General features: G+C 42.4%; 1 protein-coding gene across 1 annotated transcript; it reads right to left on the reverse strand.

Moving 5' to 3' along the window:
* Positions 1-2,286: 2,286 nt before the first annotated feature.
* tmprss15 (transmembrane serine protease 15) lies at positions 2,287-20,116 on the reverse strand. Its single transcript, XM_038288319.1, has 28 exons — positions 19,815-20,116; positions 19,249-19,384; positions 19,057-19,181; positions 18,789-18,856; positions 18,480-18,622; positions 14,114-14,194; positions 13,925-14,044; positions 13,718-13,823; positions 13,517-13,626; positions 13,277-13,417; positions 12,652-12,801; positions 12,481-12,586; positions 11,324-11,486; positions 11,106-11,247; positions 10,777-10,866; positions 10,581-10,706; positions 9,983-10,126; positions 9,572-9,682; positions 5,773-5,896; positions 5,604-5,699; positions 5,138-5,187; positions 4,992-5,063; positions 4,774-4,918; positions 4,514-4,695; positions 4,130-4,225; positions 3,850-3,989; positions 3,646-3,700; positions 2,287-2,511 (listed from the first exon to the last, which is right to left on the reverse strand). The coding sequence occupies exons 2-28, from the start codon at positions 19,358-19,360 to the stop codon at positions 2,393-2,395; spliced, it is 3,117 nt and encodes a 1,038-aa protein (XP_038144247.1). The 5' UTR covers positions 19,361-19,384; positions 19,815-20,116; the 3' UTR covers positions 2,287-2,392.
* Positions 20,117-21,004: the final 888 nt, after the last annotated feature.

Here is a 21,004-nt window from a genome sequence, read left to right on the forward strand (position 1 = left end):
TTTAGTGCCTCCTCCCCCTGGTGTGGAACAGCTTTCACTGCTGGAGTGCTGTTTAGAGCCTCAAACCTTCCAAAGAAGTTGTTCAGTTCATTTAGGAAGTCAGTGTTTGCTGCATCTACCGGGGGGGAGGGTGTGTTGTAGTCCATAACCATCCAAATGCCTTTCCACATCCTTCTGGTGTTGCTGTCATCGTGGAAAATATCCTGGATTTTCTGGCTGTGGTTCTGCTTCGCTGATCTGATGGCACGGTTTAAGTTGGCACACTGTTCTCAGTGCCTCTTTATCACCACACCTGAAAGCTGAGTTCTGTGCTTTTAGCGATTTCCGAACCTCTCCATTTATCCAGGGTGGTTGGTTGGCCCGGGTGGGGATGTTCTTTTTGATGCTGACGTCCTTAATTCATTTGTTATTGTAGGCTGACACAGTCATGGCATACTCATCAATATTTAATAAGCAATAGGCCAGCTACCACCGTTTTAATAAGCTGGGCGGCACATAAACAGCAGCGATGCTAACCACACTGAACTCTCTGGGCAGATAGAAAGGTCTGCAGATAACGGTCAGAAACTCAATGTCTGGAGAGCAGAAGCTGGCGACCGATCTAGCGTTCTTGCACCCGCTGTTGTTGATGTTAACACAGAGCCCAGCACCCTGAGTCTTACCGCTTAGTGCTTTGTTCTTATGAGTGCAGTATAGCGTGAGCCCCTCCATGTTAATAGCATTTTCCGCTATTGCTGGATGCAGCCAAGACTCTCTCAGAATGATGAGGCAGCAGCTACATATCTCCTTTTGCGAAGAGTTAGAGTCAGAAAATATCATTTGTTTTCCAACAAGCGGATGTTGGAGAGCAGGATTGATGGAAGCGGCGGTCTGTGAGGATCTTTCTTTAGCTTCACAGTTAGCGCCCCTCTGCAGCCTCGCTTTCTCCATCTTGCCCATCCCTTTCTGCGTCCATTATGTTCCGCTGTTGTTTTGTTTACATCTGTCCGTAGCACACACTCCACAGCTTCTTAAACTGTCAAAACTGTCAGTATTTAAAACATTTTGTGACCATAGCTCCAACATGCATTGGCGATCATAGATGCGGGTATGATGTCTAGTTTGTATCCTTTTAAGCGGCAGATTTAGTGAAATTGTCGAGAGGAGCCGTTCTTGGCCGCTGATTTGGAGTGAAACAATGGTTACCATGTCATGTCATTATTACCATGCCATGGTAATAATGTCTGAAATGTCTGGCAAGGGAGAAGAGGAAGAAAGATATGCACTGCCTAGCCTATTTCAAAGTCAGAATCATGTTAATTTCTGCTCCTTAAGACTGAAAATGGCATGATTTAAATAATGGAATTAAAATGTCTCTGGGGAGCATGCCGCCCTACCTGCCTAGAAGTTCGGACTCTTGACCTCCTTATTTTTTGGACTTTGCGGACCCCTTGTATTGCAAGAGTCACTGACCTTTTTAAGGCTTAGAGTTGCTTCATTGTTCCTGAATCACCAGAAGGGGCTACCAAAACTGACCTATGAATGGAGGGGTCAGCATCCACCTAAACTTCAGGCATAATGAACACATTTTTAATGTTTCTTGTCTTCTCTGATTCTCTTTTAGATATTGTCATTTTTAAATCTGTAGAAATGCTCTTTATGATTAATAGGATGAAAAGTTCAATAAATGATGAAAAAAGAAGAGCAACCAAGTTAAAGCAAAACCATGGCCCACTGGTGAGTTGTTCCGTTTACAGAAGATTACCCTGTTAATGGTTCCATGATCTGTTTTAAATTGGGGAGAGTATTCTTTTACTCTGCTTTTATTTTTCTTCCATTTTTCTTGTGTTAAGCACTTTGAATCCTCCATTTTCTGAACTGTTCTCTTCTAGACCTCTGCTCCCTAAAGGCTTTTGGTTTAGACAAGCATTGTTGTCCAAACTCATTGAATTTGGTCACTTAAAGTATTACTTTAATTCAACATACGTTTTAATAATTTTTATGTTTTATACTTGACTATGTTCTGATGTTTTGCTCTTAGGTTTATATCACTATGCAGCTATCTGTGACTCTGTGAAAAGAGCTTCACATATAAAGTGTATTTACATGAGTTGACAGGTTCTGTCTTGGTGCTGTAGAAATAGACTGAACTGGGTCTCCATACAGATGGTGAATTGGCCGATTCCTGCACTCTAAGGAGCATCTCATCCTCTCAGCTTCAGCCAGCTGCTTTGGGTCAGGTTTAACCTCAAACATTGAGCAGCGTTTGGATCCGGTCAAAAATCAGAACACTGAACACATCTGGGGATCAAAACAGTTTATTGAAATTGCATTTTTTCAGATATAGAAGATTACATCAAACTTTATTGTTCTGGTTAACATTTCATCCATCAATAGAGAGTTCCAGGATCAGTTATGGAGAGGAAGAGGAGGAACGTCTGGTCTGAGCTATCCAAGAGACGAAGGCTGAGACTCGTGCGTAGCCACCAGGTTTCTGAGGGCGTGCACAGCCAACCCCAAAGGAGGTCACACCTGCCAGGAACCAGTCAGAGGAGATAATTTAAATACAATTATTCTTTTTTATGTTTTCCCCAGAATTCTTTTTAAATATTTAATTGCAAACAAATAATTTTCTGCATGATGCAAAGAATTCTAAAATAGTTAAGTTCACTTGATGGCCATCATGAGCAGCACAGTTGCTCTTGTATAAAGAACTCTTTAAATCAATTCCACTTTTACTGATTTCCTGATTTGGACGTTTAAAATCTGAAGTTTAGGGTTACCTATCTTTTGTTAATTGCTTTCCCTGTCCATAAACATAATTGTCTACATTTACTGCATGGAGGAAACACTAAAACAGCTCTGATGAAAGTTACTAATGATATTCTCATTGCCTTAGATAATAGACTTGTATCTGCACTTGTCCTGTTTTATCTCAGTGCTGCATTTGAAACAGTTGATCATAATATTCTTTTCTTTTAGAAAGGCTTGAATACTTTGTAGGAATTAAAGGAACATCACTAGACTGGTTTAAATCATATCTATCTGACCAATTTCCATTTGTTCACATTAATAATAAATTGTATTCATGCTCCAGGATTACCTTTGGAGTACCACAGGGATCAGTGCTAGGACTAGTTCTCTTTCATTTATATATATGCTCCCAATTTGTTGGGATGATACTCTGATGATACTCAGCTATATATATGTGTATAAATCCAGATGAAGCCATTCCAGTACATACTATACAGGCATGTCTATAGACATAAAAACGTGGATGACTCATAGCTTTCTGCTTCTGAATGCAGACACAATAGAAGTTATGGTCTTTGGACCAGAGTCTTTGAAAAAGACCTGCTTAGTCAGTCATTTTATTCGGATGGGATTAAATTGATCTGTTAGGCTGTGACACCATACTGGAGAGAAATTTCTGCTGTGCTGCTTCCACCAACACCTTTTGTTTAAATATGTTGGAGCTTGACCTTTATTTTCATTGTAGTCCTGAAAATATCAGATTTTAATGTCAGGTGGCTCCAACATGAAAAAGTCGGAGCCATCAACGATTTTTAGATGGGAGAACTTTTAAAAATGCAAGGTGTTCACAAGCTTGTTTTCATCACTCTAGCTTTAATAATAGGAGGGTGTGTGCGTGAAAGTGAAACTAACCAATCACAGTCCAGTGGCCATCCTCAACACACATCAGAGGACCCCCAGAGTCTCCCTACAAACAGAGCAATCAGCAGTCAGCTCTGACCAGCTTCAGGTGAACCATCAGTCAGGAGATGTTAGATCCACTCCTGAACTGGTTTACTTTATTCTGGTTATTATTGAGCGGCTCCAGGATCCTAGTGAGAGCAAGTGAGGTGTTACCTGACAGCTGTCAACTCCACCCTCAGGGTATCCTGCACAGAGCATGCTGGAGGTGATGTTGTACTCAGGCAGGAGCTCCTGGCACTGATCCTGGTTGATCAGAGGAAGCTGAGCCTCCTGGAGAACATCAGCAGGAGAACCTGAAAGGATGGATGATGGATGAACAGAATGATGGATGGATGGATGGATGGATGGATGATAGATCCACCTATATCCCCGTGTTCGAGATGTTTAGATGTTGATGATTTCTATTGTGTGAGGTGTTTGTTCTTGTTCTGACCTCCTTCTGCGTCTCGTCCCCAGCCTGCAATGAAACACTTCTTTCCTGCAGTGAAGCTCTGGCCTTCAGCAGGTAAACACACTGGCTGCACCCACTCTGCAACACAGGGAAGTTATAAGATCAGCTATCATCTCTCTGAAAGATAACACTCTGGGTTAAGTCTGAAGGTTCAATTTCTGCAGGTTCCATGTAAACATATCCAGGAGACAGATCAAATGTTCCTGGGTTTTCCTGAAACCTGACAGACTTTACAGCTTTGTGTGCTTATTAGATGTAATCGATTGCTCTGCAGAATTTACAAAGACAAACATTAAGATGGAAAGTTAGATGAATGTCTCTATGCAGACTTCACCACAAATCCTGACAGATTCCGGAGATACTTACGGGTGAAGTTGATTGGCTGCTGCAGATGCATCATGGCGATGTCGGCGTGCTTGGTTAGTCTGTTGTATTCTTTATGGATGATGATCTGATCAACATATCTGGTCTGAACATCTTCAGAGTACATGTAGGACTGGGCATGAAGACCAAGGACAGCTGACCAGTACTGCAGATGGATGTTCTTTCTGTGGGACAGAAGAGGATAACTATAGCAGATAGCCACATATGTTCACCTGAAATCAGTGTCATGATACTTCTCTGACCCGTAGACACAATGCGCAGCTGTCAGAAGCCAGCTACTGCCGATCAGCGAGGCTCCACAGACATGGCGTCCCTTCCAATGTAGAGACACCATCCAAGGCCACGCCCCCTTTTCCGCATTGGTTCCACCTACCACTCTTTCCTCACCTGACACAGACAATCTGCTGTTTGACTAACAAAGTCCTGAACAGGTTAAACTTAGAAAAGTTAAGGTTCTGACCGTCTGCTGATTCACCAACTTCTGATTGATCCAAATCTCCCGTCATGTTGCTGACCAGGCGCAGTCCACAAGCTGAGAACCCAAATAAGAAGATTAAAACTATAGAGGTCCAACATCTCCCTTTCTTCACTCTAAGATTTACTCACGTTTATTGGTGCAATTGAGGGAAATGACCTCCTCAGTCCTGCAGGTGTCACTGTGGAAACATGTTGTATCATCAGATGGCAGATTCATCTTACCAGAATCTAGTCGTTATGAAGAGCTTATGAAGAGCTCTATGTTTATCCTGTGAGTAGGCCTTTAGTCTAAGAGAACATTTAGGGATGAGTTTTAGTTCTGTATTGTACTTCACAATGCTGAATTTTGTTTATTTACAAATTTTAAATCTGGTTGAAGCTCTAGTAGCCTGTAGATGTAGCCTTAAAATCTGCCACCTCTGTAAAAGTTTATTGATGAAGCCCCAACAGAAGCATTGGAAAAGGACCTAATTTGGCTGATTCTATGCATAAATTTAGCTGAAACATACATGGAAATGAAGATGATGATTTAAACCCTTTCTAGTTTAAAAAAAAATTTTTTATTGGATCTTGTTCTGGTTCTGGTCTTCCCTACCTCACATTTGTTTCTATGGTTCCAGTACTGGTGACTGCAGGGGATACAAATGGTGAGTCCTGAGGTCCAGCTGGCAGCAGAGCCACTTCTCCTGACCTGCAGAGAGTTGGCGTCAAAAGTCACACCGGGTTCTGGTTCTGCTGCTCAGCCTTGTGACTTTGAGGGTTACCTGTGTCCTAGGTACTGACAGATGAAGTCAGACAGATGAGGACTCCAACCGTCAGAACATACGGTGTACAGCAAGGAGACGACCCGAAAATGGAGACGACTGGAGCCATTTACCTGCAACATCACTGACAAACAAGCAGGTGAAGAGGAGTTAAAGGATTAATTTTCTGTTCCTGAAGAACACCTGAGATCATCAAGTATTGAGTCCAATAGGCAGTCTATGATATTAGAAAGTAGTTCTAAGACTAGTATGGTAGGCAGATATTCCAGTTCTCAGGCTCCTCTTCTTTGGAACCAGCTTCAAACCATACTAGGATATCTTACAGAGCACAAACGAAGCCCAATATTGTTGGAGGAGTGTTGACCTAGTGGTTAGAGCAGTTCACTTGTGCTCTGAGAAGGTTTGCAAGTACCCAGCAGTGTTGTTTTCATCAAGGATGACGATGACGAAATAATTTTGTTGATGCTCCTTTTTTTCATAATGATAACAAAAACTGAAGAGCTAAACATGGATCGTTTAAGTCAATGTGACAGGACTAAATAAAAATTAGCGGGTCTTCGGTCAAATGTTTAAAATGCATCATTTTGCTGTAATCAGCAAAGCAATGCAGCTGCGTCCTGTTTGATCCAACCTGCAGGATTCTGCACAAGTTGCAGGAGCACAGATGGATCATGGCAGCAGCGGAGGCAGGATCTGAGTAAAAAATCCGGATTGGTCCGGTACTGCACTTTCAATGCTGACAAATTCTGCTCTGATCTTTCCTCTGTGCTTGTGCAAAAATGTTTTTGCAGACGGAGATCCCAGTCTGCGCTTCCCACTCCACTCTGATAGTTAGCTCTCAGCAGTATGGCTCTTCCTGCTCTCGCTACTTAATAAACTATGTGGCTGATCATCCTCTGCCAATTGAAAAAAACATCTATGTATAACTATCAAGACTGTATTTATTCCAGCTCACAAGAGGTTCATTCTTCAGTTTTTACCAAAAGGAATCCCTAAGTTATATCCAAATAAAATATTTATTTGAATTCAGTTTATTTTTGGATAAAAAGACAGATGAAAAGGAACATAGATCTTTGAATATTTCTCTCTCATTGTTCTCATTTCTATCTATTTAAATATGATGTAAATGTTTCCTTGTATTGTTATTAAAACATTTTCTCTGTTTCCTTTAAATATTTCAACATTCTAGTTATCATATTCATTCAGTTTAGTTCTGGATTGGCATCGCATTACAAGGTAATTATATAGGTTCTCTCTGTATTTTTTTTTTATATCAAAACCCTGTGCATTTAAACCTGCTTTGACTCCTGAGCAGCGGTAACTAAGGTGCAAATTCTCAAAAATAAAGCCAAAATTGCCAAAGTAGAAAGATTCATGTTTTTGTTCTTTGCTTTTGTGACACATTTTTTTTTATAAAGTAGGGCATTCATTTATAAAAAAAAAGTGTTTGATTGCCCAACAGCAATGATGAACTGCACAGCAGCATTCTATACCCAGCAAATGTAGTATCTAGGAAAGAGCTGTCAGCCTGCAAAAAAATCTGGTTGCTATTTGAAAATGTAAATGTTAACTTTTTTTGGCAACATAAAACTGACTAAAACTAGACTAAAACTTACTAAAAGTATCACATATCATAGTGACTAAAATGTGACTAAGATTAATAATAGATTTTGTCCCGAAGACTAAGATTAAATCTAAGATGGCTGTTAAAAACAACACAGCCCACAGCCTCCACTCTGGGTCCCTGAGCAGAACCCTTAACCCCACACTGCTTCCCAGGTGCCACATAATGGTAGCCCACTGCTCCCCAAGGGGATGTGTTAAATGCAGAGAGTGAATTTCGTCGCTCTGTACTTGTGACAATGTAATGACAATAAAAGCTTGGGGAAAAAAATAAGAAAATTAAAAGATTCTGTATTTAAGAAGAAAACCCTTCACTGTCCTCCAGAGCCACTCTGGTAATAGTTTCTCCTGGTTCAAGATCTGAAAAAATGTCCTATTTAGTATCTGTTGATATCTGGTTATTAATCTTATTTATAAACTGTTATGATCCTGGCACTGGAGCTGCCTCTGTCTCTTATTATCACTCTGGTTCAGTCTCCACCCCCTTTGCAATCATCTCTACTGGTTTCACCTGTCACCACCTCTGTTGGGATCCTCAGGCTTGCCCACCAGAGGGCGCCGAGGATCCTTTTCTGCTCTCTTTGTTTTTCCCTTAGGGTTGGAGTTACTGTGGGGATCTGGAGATTACCCTCTGTCTCCAGCAGGATGCGCTGTGGGTCTTCTGGAGCTGGAACCTTCCTGCACACCTGTTCCTAATCCTCTTATCAGAAGACCTCAGTATTTAAGCTGCCTTCAGACCTTGATTCCACGCCGCAGTGTTGATCTTAGTTGGTTAGCTTCCTGAGCCTCTGTCACAGATGAATCTTTGTTATCTCTCGTGTGAGATCAGATTCTAATTCTTCCTTGTCTCTGCCTCACAGGAATCCTGTCTCTTCGTGAAAGCTCTGGATGAGCTTAACCACCTGTCTCCTCGTGAAAGCTCTGGATGAGCTTAACCACCTGTCTCCTCGTGAAAGCTCTGGATGAGCTTAACCACCTGTCTCCTTGTGAAGCTCTGGAAGAACTGTCTCTCTGGCAACCTGTCTCTGGCCTGCAGCTCTGGGAGAGTTGCACCACAGGGAACCAGTTTCAAGCCTAAAGCTCTAGGAGACTTAACCAGCTAATCTGCCCTGGTGAGCCACCCCAAGAATCCTACGTGGATGCTACCTGTCGACTTCCCTGTGGAGTTTCCCCTAGAGGTTCCCATGTGGATTTCCCCTGTTGTCTCCCTGCAGTGAGCTGGAAGCTCAGCTACCAGCCATCTCCCTTTCCCTGCTCAGACCCCAGCGAACCAGCCCCCTGCCTGAACTGTTTTTCACTTATTATCTATGTGCTTGTGCCTTTAATAAACTCTTTGGACTTTTACCCGAGTCTCCGTGTGTGTTCTGCATCTTGGGCTTACTCTCTTAGAAACCCATCATGACAACCTGCATATAAGCTCCATCCTGATGAGTCTGCAGTGCCAGATCGTTTCAAGCCAACCTGGTGAGAACCTTACAGCCTGATTCCTGAAAACCTGTCTGTTTGCCTGCCTGGCAGTTATAGATCCTGTCATCTCCCCTGATTTTTGAGCCTGACTGACCCCTTGTTGGATTTGTCTGCCTGCCTGAGACCAGCTCTGTCAGTCTCTGGATTCTGGATTGATAACCTGTGCTTAAGACCCGTTTCTGCCTGTAAGTTACTGAGCTTGTCTGACCCCTCAACGTTCTGAAATACTCTGAGATCGTACCTGGATCTGAAACTGGACAAACCTGCTGGATATAACTACTGCTCTTCTGCTGAATGTCTGAATCATTCTCTGGACACACTACCTGTCCCTGGCTGGCCCTCAGAGTTCAAACTCCATGCAAAGTCAGGTTAGTCCATCAGACAGTTTCAGCTCAAACCTGCCAGTGCTGCCTCTAACCTGTGCGTCTGTCTCCAGGACATACCAGTCTGCACATGGAAGCTGTACGTCAGAGAGTAAGCGTCTCTATCACCTGTCTTCTCAATAAACTTTCAAAATCGTCACTGACCTGTTGTGGTGAATCTTGGGTCCGCATCTGGCTCATTACATAAACAGTAATCATATTAGACGTTTAGCATGTCAAGCAATAGCTGCAGAAACAGTTAAAGCTCTGTTCTGAAAACATATCCAGACAGAGAAAAAGACCAGGTGTATTGAACCGGTGGAATGAGTAACCAGTCAGTGACATACCACAGTCTGCTTCATCAGAACCGTCGGGGCAGTTGACCACGCCATCACAGTGAGCGTTACCATGGATACAAGCTCCCATCTGACACTGAAACTGACCGGCTGCACATGGAGCTATTGATAAACAGACCAAAACATCAGAAAAAAACATCCCTACTATGTCTGTGAAGATTCTCAGTCATCATGTTCATGGCCAATCTCGAAAAGTTCAGTTCATTGCATCTGGATGTGAAGTTTTCTAGAATTTTTGTTACACCTACAGAATATTAATCTCAGTGTTCCCATCATCAGTTAGAACTGAGGAAGCCTGTTGGATGAGAGATAAAACGTTTTCTAGAATACTTCACATCCAGTTGCCTAAATTGAACCTTTCAAGCATCACCATCATGAGTCTCTGAGGTGTGGTAATCTCACCTGGAGACCCCAGGTCCACCCCTCCAGTGAAGTTAGCTCTGAATCCTCGACCATAACCCCCGCTGTCCGTAAAGAACCAGATGGTCATCTGACCAGATGTGGAGAAGAGGTCGTGGGCGGGGCCTGTGCTGCCAGTGAGAACAGCTGGAAGGAAAACGTCAGAGACGACGGGTGAAACCGGAGATCCAACGTTCTGAAACTCAGAGTCCATATTGATTGAGTATCTGGATCAGATATCAGATGAATGATGCCGATGCAATGTTCCCATCCAATCATTTCTATTTTAAATGATATCACCTACAGATATACTGTCACAGTGATCCAATGACTTCAGTTCTATGATTGCTGCTCTGATAACATCATCACTCAGAGCAACACAGCAGCTCGAGATATTTATATCTGTTTTTATTTGTCCTTTTTCAAAACTATGTTTATATGAAGCATGGTTCCTTTACTCACGAGGTAAACGATTAATTCATTCAACAGTAGAATTAGATAGGTCCAGGATATTGGCTTATATGCTCAGCACATATATCAGTATCGAACTGGATCAGGAAAAAAATGTGATCATGCATCTCTAGGTGAAACATCCACTCACCCAGTATGGTCGAATTGGGCCCCGCCCCATCTCGCACCTCCACCATGTCATAGGTTGCCTCCACATCAAAGTCCAGAAAGTGGAGCTGAATGTTCTGACCCTCCGGAGCATGCAGAGTCCACAGACCTGCAGCAGATAGTGAGGGGTTTATGACAGGTGACAGGTAAACAGGTGAGTTCAGGGCAGATGTACTCACACTTTGCCATGTTTCCATATGAATGTGGGTAGTTTGGAGAGCTGAAGGTAGAATTTGGCTCCCAGAGGTCAAAAGGTCCTCCACAATCAGCTGGAACAATCAGAGAAGAGGAAGTGGCTTAAGACAGTATTTGAGAAGATGTCTCTCCTCAGGTACAGTATTCACTTCAACGGTTACACAACTAGAGCACACAGGCCTCAATATTCAGGTGGGGTCAGGCATGGCCTTGACCCCACCCAACATACAAGGCCTTAAATGTGGCTTATATGAGGGGCGTGTCTAGTTCATGAGGCAAGATCACTGACTGACTTGTATGATCTGTGACCCACCTGGTATGGGGGGCATTGTGGTTGGAGGTGGGACGTTGGTAGGCTCAGGGGGGGCAGGGCCACAGATATCAGACTTGAGTGTGATGTCATCAAGAGCAATATCATTCCACATGCCTCCGTTCTTCACAGCTTCAAACTGTACCTGCACAGGTATCATGATCAGCTAGGCCACCAATGAGACTGCTTGTTGTAAGGATTTGCTTGACAATATCACTGACCATGGCCTCAGAGGTCAGGTTAAGGGTCACCTGACCGTAGTTCCAGGTGTCACCAAAGTTACCATCTTTCTGGAAAAGCACAATGACGTCAGAGTCTGGCAGAGAGGTAGACGGGATGAGGAGGACTCTGAGACGGTAGACATCGTCACCAAACATATGATACCTGCAGACATGCCAAGGAGTTTACTCAGAAAAATTGAATAGAACAGAACAGAGCATCATGGAACAGAATAGAATAGAAAATATTAGAATAGAACACAATCCAATAGAATAGAACAGAATAGAATTGAACAAAATAAAATAGAAAAGATTTGATAAAATAGAACAGAACATAATAGAATAGAACAGAATACAATTGCATAGAATAGAACAGAATTAAATAGAACATAATTAATGGAATACAACAGAACAGAATAAAATAAAATGGTATATAATAGAGTAGGACAGAATTAATAAAATAGAACTCAACAGAAAAGAAAAGAATAGAACAGAATAGAATAGAATAGAATAAACGTATGTTATTGTCTCTGAGGGGCATTTCTTACTTCCATTCCTACTAAGGTTCTAACATACGTCCAGGTAGCAGCAACATGGAAATGCTCCTTTATGAATCTAATGAAATGTTTGCTGAAGACATTAAAGTCTGATGTCTTTATTTAAGCTCATTTTAGCAGAAGTATTCCTCAGTAACAGATACAGCATCCAACCAGGGTCTGATCTCCATCTCCTAACAGAAATCTTTGAAGCTTTTCACTTCATCTTCAACATGCTCTTCCAGAAAAGAACATCCAGCTCTTAATTGTACAGATCTAATCTAAGAAGCAGGAGAACCCTGGTTGGTCCAAACGGATTCGATCCATGCTGAACAACAGGATCATTTCACAGACTCTGTTTCATGACGATTGTTTCATGATTTCAAATCATGGAAACAGCCTCCTAACCTTCTGAAGCAGAGAAACCAGGGTATGCTTGATCTAACCCCAGTACTCACTCTGGGTTGCCACCAACCCAGGCCCTGTGGTAACAGAACTTTGCTCTAAATATACTCCCTACTGTACATTCGCTGACAGAACTTAGAATGTGTTTAACTTTATAAAAAGTATGACATCACATGCAGATCAGCTTAAATCAAGCATGTTTACATGTTTGTTGTTTACCAGAAGCTCAGGCACATGGGCGGTGTTGGTGGAGTCAGTGGAGGGCTCTGGATCCTGAAGCTCTTCCGCCATTGGCCAGGACTTGGAGCAGTGACGATGTAGAAACCTATCAGAGATCAAGACTAGTTTCTGGAGAGATCGTTCCTTTGATGACCACCTGTTCTTACCTACCTGAGCTGTTCCCAAAGGTATGATCAGCACTGGGGCCCGTTGATGGAGGAAAGGTGGAACCACTGGTTCGGAACCAGTCACCTTCATCATCCTGCTGCTGCCTCCAAAAACACAGTCCGTCCTCAAAGCTGCAGCTGAGCCTCTCCTGGTCTGAGAGAGACAGAAGGTCCATTAGAGGTTTGGTTCGTTACACAGAACAATGTGGGTTCTATTTGTAGGGAGGCCTGGTTCTGCTTTTAGAACAGGCTTGCTTCTGTGTTTTTAAGGCTTGGTTCTGTTTATAGAACCGGCTAGGTTCTGCCTTTAGAGCAGGCTTGGCTCTGCCTTTAGAACAGGCTTGGTTCTATCTTTAGGACCAGCCTTGTTCTGTCTTTAGAATCGTCTTGGTTCTGCCTTTAGAACCAGTCAGATTATGCCTTTAGAACCAATCTGCTTCTACCTTTAGAGCCAGTCTGGTTCTGCCTTTAGAACAGGCTTGATTCTGCCTTTAGAACCTCCCTGATTCTATCTTTAGAGCCAGTCTGGTTGTGCCTTTAGAACAGGCTTGGGTCTCGCTTTAGAACAGGCTTGATTCTGGCATTAGATTTGGCCTTGTTCTGTTTGTCGGGCTGCTCTCCTGTCTTACCGGACAATTCTGAAGTGTCGATTGCTGTGTACGAAGCCTTGAATCCCGATAAACTGTTGAACTCATCAGTTTTAAACTCCACAGTTGATTGGTCGGTTAGCAGCCAAACAGTACCAGGAGGGGCGGAGCCGGAGAGCTCAGCTGCCAATCAAATTAAAGGGGGAGTGGCTCATTAGAACTTGCTCTTGCCAGCTATAACTGGCTATAAACCGTCAGTTCTATCATGTTCTGGTCTCCTACCTGTTAGAACTTTGTTCGGTCCAACTCCTTCATATATAGTCAAGGTATCGATGTTTGTTTCAGTCTCAAATTGACTGAAGGTAAACCGAACTGAAAATCCCCTGCTTACCCTGAACACATCATGAGAGAACAAAATTACATAATGGTCCCTAAAAAGGAGACCTGACATTTAAAACCTGTGATCCAGTGGGTCTTTGAGACCTGATTATCCAGCGGCAGAACATGCTGTTGTTATAGGTCTGAGCAGTGGAGGATCTGAAGGAACCGCTTGGGCCCTCCAGCAGGAACTGTCCATCACACGGCGTGACTGAGGAGACACAGGAAGACATGTCAGTACCTGGAGCCACGGCGCTACCGCTGGGCCTCATCATCACCTAAGATCTTTGATTATCAGAAACATTCACTGACCACAGGAAATGGTAGCTTCATCAGATGAGTCTGAACAGTGAGGGACTCCATCACAGAGATAGTCACTCAGAATGCACATGGACCCGTCAGAACAAGGCGTCTGTCCAGGTGGACAAGTCACTGGAAGAAAATTGGTTAATTAGGAACTTTCTATCTGTCTGTCTGTCCTTAATGCTCCTGGGGACTCACCTGTTGTGGGCGTGGCTGTTTTGGGCATGGTTGTTGTGGGCGTGGCTGAAGTTGCTACAGGTGTCGTCTGTTCAGGTTTCTCTGCAGAAACAAACATCTGCTGGTTGGTCTGAAGGAGGGTTTTTTAGTATTGCTGAAGGATGCTGACTGCAGCTCATTAAAAGCAATGTCCTTCACACTAATCATGTTAATCCATCCTGGAGACAATGGGATTAACATTTTAGTGTTAAAAAAGCAGTTCAATCCAGACTGGTATGAACCAGATAATCTCTTGTTGAAACAGTGTCAGTATGTATACTTTGCGTTCTCGTGTGCTTATGAAATGTCAGCCTTAGCCTCAGCACTGTTCAAATTCACAAGAACACAAGACAGAGAACGGACAAAGTCCCTGGGTGTTGTGCTCGCCCCTCCCTCTTTACCCAGCATGCTTCAGAGCAGAGTTGTGCATTCTCCAGACTGACAGCTGTGTCATGATTTGCCCTGATAACTGACCTTGCATTTCACTGTTCATTTCAATTCAATTCAATTCAGTTTATTTATATAGCGCCAAATTCACAACACATGTCATCTCAAGGCACTTTACAGTTCAACCAGATCAAATTGATACAAAGTTTTCTATCTAAGGAAAACCAGTTGATTGCATTGACTCATTGACTCAAATACAATCCCCCACACTAAGCATGCTTGTAGCGACAGTGGAGAGGAAAAACTCCCTTTTAACAGGAAGAAACCTCCAGCAGAACCAGGCTCAGTGTGAGCGGCCATTTCACTCACCTGTTGTCAATCACCACTCATTTTATCCACCTGCGCCTGCTGCTTATATATGGTTCGAGATCATTATGTATGTTTGAGTTTGTTTTTTGTTTTTAAATCTGACTTCAATTTCATAGTTCATGTCTTGGTTCTCGGAGGCCAGTGGGCAGGTAGGGTATTAGTGTTGTCTTGTCGTGTCCTGATTGTGTCCTGGCTCTTACCCGCTGAGCCAGGACATGACCCTCTATGTTCTTATCCACTGAAGCATACCTTGTTCCTGTTTCAGAGGAGGGAGCCATTTTAAAGTCCTGCAGTTCTCCGTGTGCCATGTCTTGTCTCTGTCTCTCAACTGCTGTGCCTGCCTGTTTCCATCTGAGCATATCTGCCTTAGTTTTCTGCTGGACTCAAGGAACTCTGACTCTGTTTTAATGCTCTGTGGATTCCTGGAACCTTGGATCTGTCTGTTCCTGCTCTGATCGGAACCCCTGACCGGGTTTTAGACTCCTTAATCTCAGAACCGTCATTGTTCTAGACTGTTTCTCTGACCTGGCTCGGACTTCTGCCTGTTTCACAGGGGCTGCTGTGTCTGGGACACTCTGGGCGAGTTCGCAACGCATCTCGTTGGCAGTTCATTGGCTGGATGCTGCAACACCCGTGAGGATGGACTGATCTGTTTGACCAGGTAAGTGACTCATATTTATATTTACCTTCTGTCAGATTATCATAGTCAATTACATGTGTTTCTCCCTCAACCACAAGCTACTTTCAGTAAATGCCTTTAATACAGGTGCTGGTCATAAAATTAGAATATCATGAAAAAGTAGATTGATTTCAGTAATTCCATTCAAAAAGTGAAACTTGTATATTATATTCATACATTACATACAAACTCATATATTTCAGATGTTTATTTTGTTTAATTTTGATGATTACAAATGACAACAAATGAAAATCTCAAATTCATCATATCAGAAAATTAGAATATTACTGAAGACCAATAAAAACAAAGGATTTATAGAAATGTTGGCCAACTGAAAAGTATGAACATGAAAAGTATGAGCATGTACAGCACTCAGTATTTAGTTGGGCCTCCTTTGGCCTGTATTACTGCAGCAATGCGGCGTGGCATGGAGTCGATCAGTCTGTGGCACTGCTCAGGTGTTATGATAGCCCAGGTTGCTCTAATAGTGGCTTTTAGCTCTTCTGAATTGTTGGGTCTGGTGTATTGCATCTTCTTCTTCACAATACCCCATAGATTTTCTATGGGGTTAAGGTCAGGAGAGTTTGCTGGCCAATTAAGAACAGGGATACCATGGTCCTTCAACCAGGTACTGGTAGCTTTGGCACTGTGTGCAGGTGCCAAGTCCTGTTGGAAAATGAAATCTGCCTCTCCAAAAAGTTGGTCAGCTGCAGGAAGCATGAAGTGCTCTAAAACTTCCTGGTATGTGGCTGCGTTGACCCTGGACCTCAGAAAACACAATGGACCAACACCAGCAGATGACATGGCACCCCAAACCATCACTGACTGTGGAAACTTTACACTGGACTTCAAGCAACGTGGATGAAGTGCCTCTCTTCTTTTCCTCCAGACTCTGGGACCTTGATTTCCAAAGGAAATGCAAAATTTACTTTCATCAGAGAACATGACTTTGGACCACTCACCAGCAGTCCAGTCCTGTTTCTCTTTAGACGCTTCTGACACTGTCTGTGGTTCAAGAGTGGCTTGACACAAGGAATGCGACAGCAGAAACCCATGTCTTTCATACGTCTGTGTGTGGTGGTTCTTGAAGCACTCACTCCAGCTGCAGTCCACTCTTTGTGAATCTCCCCCACATTTTTGAATGGGTTTTGTTTCACAATCCTCTCACGGGTGCGGTTATCTCTCTTGCTTGTACACTTTTTTCGACCACATCTTTTCCTTCCCTTCGCCTCTCTATTAATGTGCTTGGACACTGAGCTCTGTGAACAGCCAGCCTCTTTAGCGATGACCTTTTGTGTCTTGCCCTCCTTGTGCAAGGTGTCGATGGTCGTCTTTTGGACAACTGTCAAGTCAGCAGTCTTCCCCATGATTGTGTAGCCTATAGAACTAGACTGAAAGACCATTTAAAGGCTTTTGCAGGTGGTTTGAGTTAATTAGCTGATTAGAGTGTGGCACCAGGGGCCATCAATTTTGAACCTTTTCACAATATTCTAATTTTCTGATATGATGAATTTGAGATTTTCATTTGTTGTCATTTGTAATCATCAAAATTAAACAAAATAAACATCTGAAATATATGAGTTTGTATGTAATGTATGAATATAATATACAAGTTTCACTTTTTAAATGGAATTACTGAAATCAATCTACTTTTTCATGATATTCTAATTTTATGACCAGCACCTGTATATCACTGTGTGTCTCGCCTGAATTCTGGGTCCAACTTCCTGAGCCTCCTGACAGCTACTATGTAGGTTCTCTGTGTGATTTTTTTTTATATCATCCCTATGAATTTAAATCTGCTTTTTAAGCAGCAGAAACCAAGGGGCAAATATTTAGAAATACAGCCAAAGTAGAAAGAAGAATGTTTTTGTATTTTGCTTTTCGGGGTAATGAAGATTGATTCATCTGTGTGTAATGCATAATTCGTAGTAGATCGGGAAGTATTAGCTTTTGAATGGAAACCTTATATTTCCAAAACCATTCCTTTATTATTATACATTTTGCTAGCTTATCTGTCTGCTATTTCACCAATATGATGTGTTGAACTAGATCTGCTATTTTCAAAGTTTTGTGAGACATTGTATAAAGTAGGGCATTGATTTTTAAAAAGGTTTATTTTAATTCTAGAAATCAATGTTTTCTGCCCAACAGCAATAATGAACTGCATAACAGCATTGTATCTCCAGCAACTGTAGTATCTAGGAAGAGCTGTCAGTCTGGTAAAGAATCTGGTTGTTATTCGAAATTGTAAAGGTTAGGTGTTTTTTGAAGTGTAACATATAACTGACTAAAACCTTTCTTGAGCACAACAATCACATATCGTAATGAATGAAACATGACTAAAACTAATAATGTTGGGATCCAGAGGTCTGCCCTCCAGAGGGCGCCGTGGATCCTCTCCTGAGAGCTGGTGCTCATTTGAAGCAGCTGATCCCCATCTGCTCATTAAGCTCTCCCCACTTAAGCTGGAGGAGAGCTCCACTCTGAGCCGGATTATTGAACTGAACTGACTTAGCTACGGTTAACAAGCCTGAGCCATCCTGCCTGTCTGAACCTGAACCTGTAAACCTGAACCTGTTTTTATCTGAGCCTAAACCTGAACCTAACCTGCTTGTCCTCTCTGCCTTCCAGGCAGAAACCTGTGTTTATCCAATAAATTATTTGACTTTTATCCTGCCTGTGTGTCTGTGAGTTCTGCATCTGGGCTAGTAAAACCTACCCGATCATGACAAATAATAGTTTTTGTCCTGAAAACGAAAGCTAAGAATAAATCTAAGATTGGTTCCAAAAGCAACACTGCTTACAGCATCCACTCAATGTATACATCCCTTTCACTCTCACATTTTTATCTCTGATCTGTCTGTTTACGTTATTAACACTAATTAAAATGGAATTTTCCAGTCATGTTACCTGTAATCTGGATGCTGTTGATATCAATCACCAAGGTTTCGCCCCCTGCCATCTGAAGACCCGCCCCCAGATTCTGCTCCACCTCTTTTGTGCCAATAGGTTGATTGAACCAAAGGTCAAAGGTCACCACCACGCTGCCAGGGCTGAAGATATATGGGAACCAACTGTCAGATTATTGATACCAAAAGTAAATATACAAATCATTAATCATTTCATCATAAATTATTAAATTTAAAGGGTCTAATGATCAGAGGTTCAGCTGGGTCATTTAGTGGTGCTGGAATGAGAGGGAATTATTTGATATCTGACCTGAACTGTTGTACCTGGCAGGTTCTGTAGAACTGCTGCAGGTCGCTGAACCCAAATGCCTCAGATACCTGTCAAGCAGTCAGAGCTCAGGCTGTCATCATTTGATTAGGATCTGAGATGAAGTTGAAGAAACTTATACAGTAAAAACGATGTTATAACAAAGTCCTACATAATAAAAGCCCCCGTCTATGTGCCTGTGAACCTTCACAATAAAAGTCACCCTCTATATTCCTGTGAACCTTCACAATAAAAGCCTCTGTGTTCTCACCAGCTGCTGAACGTCGAAGGCCAGAGATTTAAACCCATGACTGCTGGAGTTTCTCAGTTCCTCGGAAAACTGGGCTCCTGCTGTGATTACCAACTGACCCGAGAGCTGCGCAGGATCCTCCGCACCTGGAACACGTTATGACATCATCAGTGTTAAACCTGCTGGTCATGTGATCAAAACTAGACCACACACCTTTGGGCTTCAGGCTGATCCAAGTAACGACGATCAGGCAGATGCAACAGATGATGAGGAGAGAAGAAATGATGGAGAGCAAGATCTCCAGGGATGACAGACGCCGAGACATCCTAACCGCTTCAATGAGTTTCTGCTGCAGAAAGAAATAAGAGCAGCAGCATGAAGCTGAAGGAAAAACATTAAGAATATGATCATCGTTAATGAAATCAATCCACACAATGTAAAATAATCTGTTAAACAATCATAACAAATTATTTATTTAGGAACAATAACTCCTATGATCTTATCAACTAATCATTTTATGCTTTTTGTTTCCTTTAAACACCTTCAAGCTTTATCATGTGTGAACTAAATGTTTTATTTAATTAGCTATAAGCTGTTAAAAATTAAAACATTTTAGTTTTGTCTTCAAGAACTAGAACCAAAACCCCCCCCCAAATTCCTAGCACCATATCGCCGAGCTATCGATGTTAACGACTGTGTAATTATCTATTAGTTAGCGAGAATTAAATGCCTGATCTGACGGATTAACAGCAGAACCAAAACCATTGGAATGTCGTTACCTGCTGAAGATGTCAGATCTGTGGAGACGATGGAAAGCAGCTCTGAAGTGGGTCTCCTGACCCAGGATCTGTTCTTTTATCAACCTCCTATTGATCTCTGACTCATTAAAAAATCAATGCTGCAGATAGCGGATCAGTAAGGGGCTCCAGATCAACTCGGCCTGTCTGGTTCCATTTCTGAAGCAACATTTGGGACCACAGAAATGACAGACATCAGGTGTCTTAGTGTGTTGGTTTTAACATAATATTTAAGGATCTTTAGACCCCTGTGTGTAGTCTGGCCTTCTAACCGCTGCATGAGATGAAGTTCTCTCTCTCAGCTGACGTGAGCTGCTGTTTGTTGTTTATCTCAATCTAAAGTCCAGCCGCTGTAAAGCAATCAGGTAATCAGGCTCCACCCGCTGCTCCCACCTGGCACCTGCAGTGGGAAACTCACCTGTGGAGCCACAAGTTGATTACTGGGGAATAAAAGTGTGATAAAGCCTTCTGTTGATTTTTGTTGTTTCTAATTATGGCCTCATTGATCGTTACCTTTTTACACAGACTCACTGAGAGGGTTCACCTGTGGAGACCTCCATCTCATCATAAGAGCATGGTGCTTTTATCAGAAAGAGATGATAACCAGGAAACATGGTGAATAAAACACAGCCAGGAAGAGAGCATGATGAAAGGAAGTGAAGCAGAACCTAAACAGGCTGCAGAGACTCAGGTGTTAGTTTAAGATCCAAACCTGCAGCACTAAAACCAGCTCACATGTATCTATTGGAGCAGAGGTGGACCTGAGGACTGATGGAAAAGGATTATAGAAATGTTCAGCCAGCAATACCCTGGCTGCTCACAGGTTTATCTCAGTACCGAGTCATTAAGAATTTAAACCGTACACCTGCTGGACCTGAGAGGATCTGCAGCTTTCATCCAGGAAACATTGTGGGACACCCCTGGTTTGACCTTATCAGCTGTCAGATGCAGCAATTTCTGCTTTTGTTCATGGTTGGACTCCACATAATAAAATCCATGATAACAGAAGGCCACAAGGTTCTGGTATTGAAGGACTTTTTAACAAGACCCTTGGTTACGATAGATAAAGGGCACAGTCGTCTGAATAAAAAATAATGCAACCATTTTTGGCATTTACTTAATCATATTTAGTTACTTTAACACAATTGTTTCATGTAAGCAGGGTAGGGCAT

This window comes from Cyprinodon tularosa, unplaced genomic scaffold, assembly GCF_016077235.1.
Source record: "Cyprinodon tularosa strain WSP-4 unplaced genomic scaffold, ASM1607723v1 ctg251, whole genome shotgun sequence".
Lineage (NCBI taxonomy): Eukaryota > Metazoa > Chordata > Actinopteri > Cyprinodontiformes > Cyprinodontidae > Cyprinodon > Cyprinodon tularosa.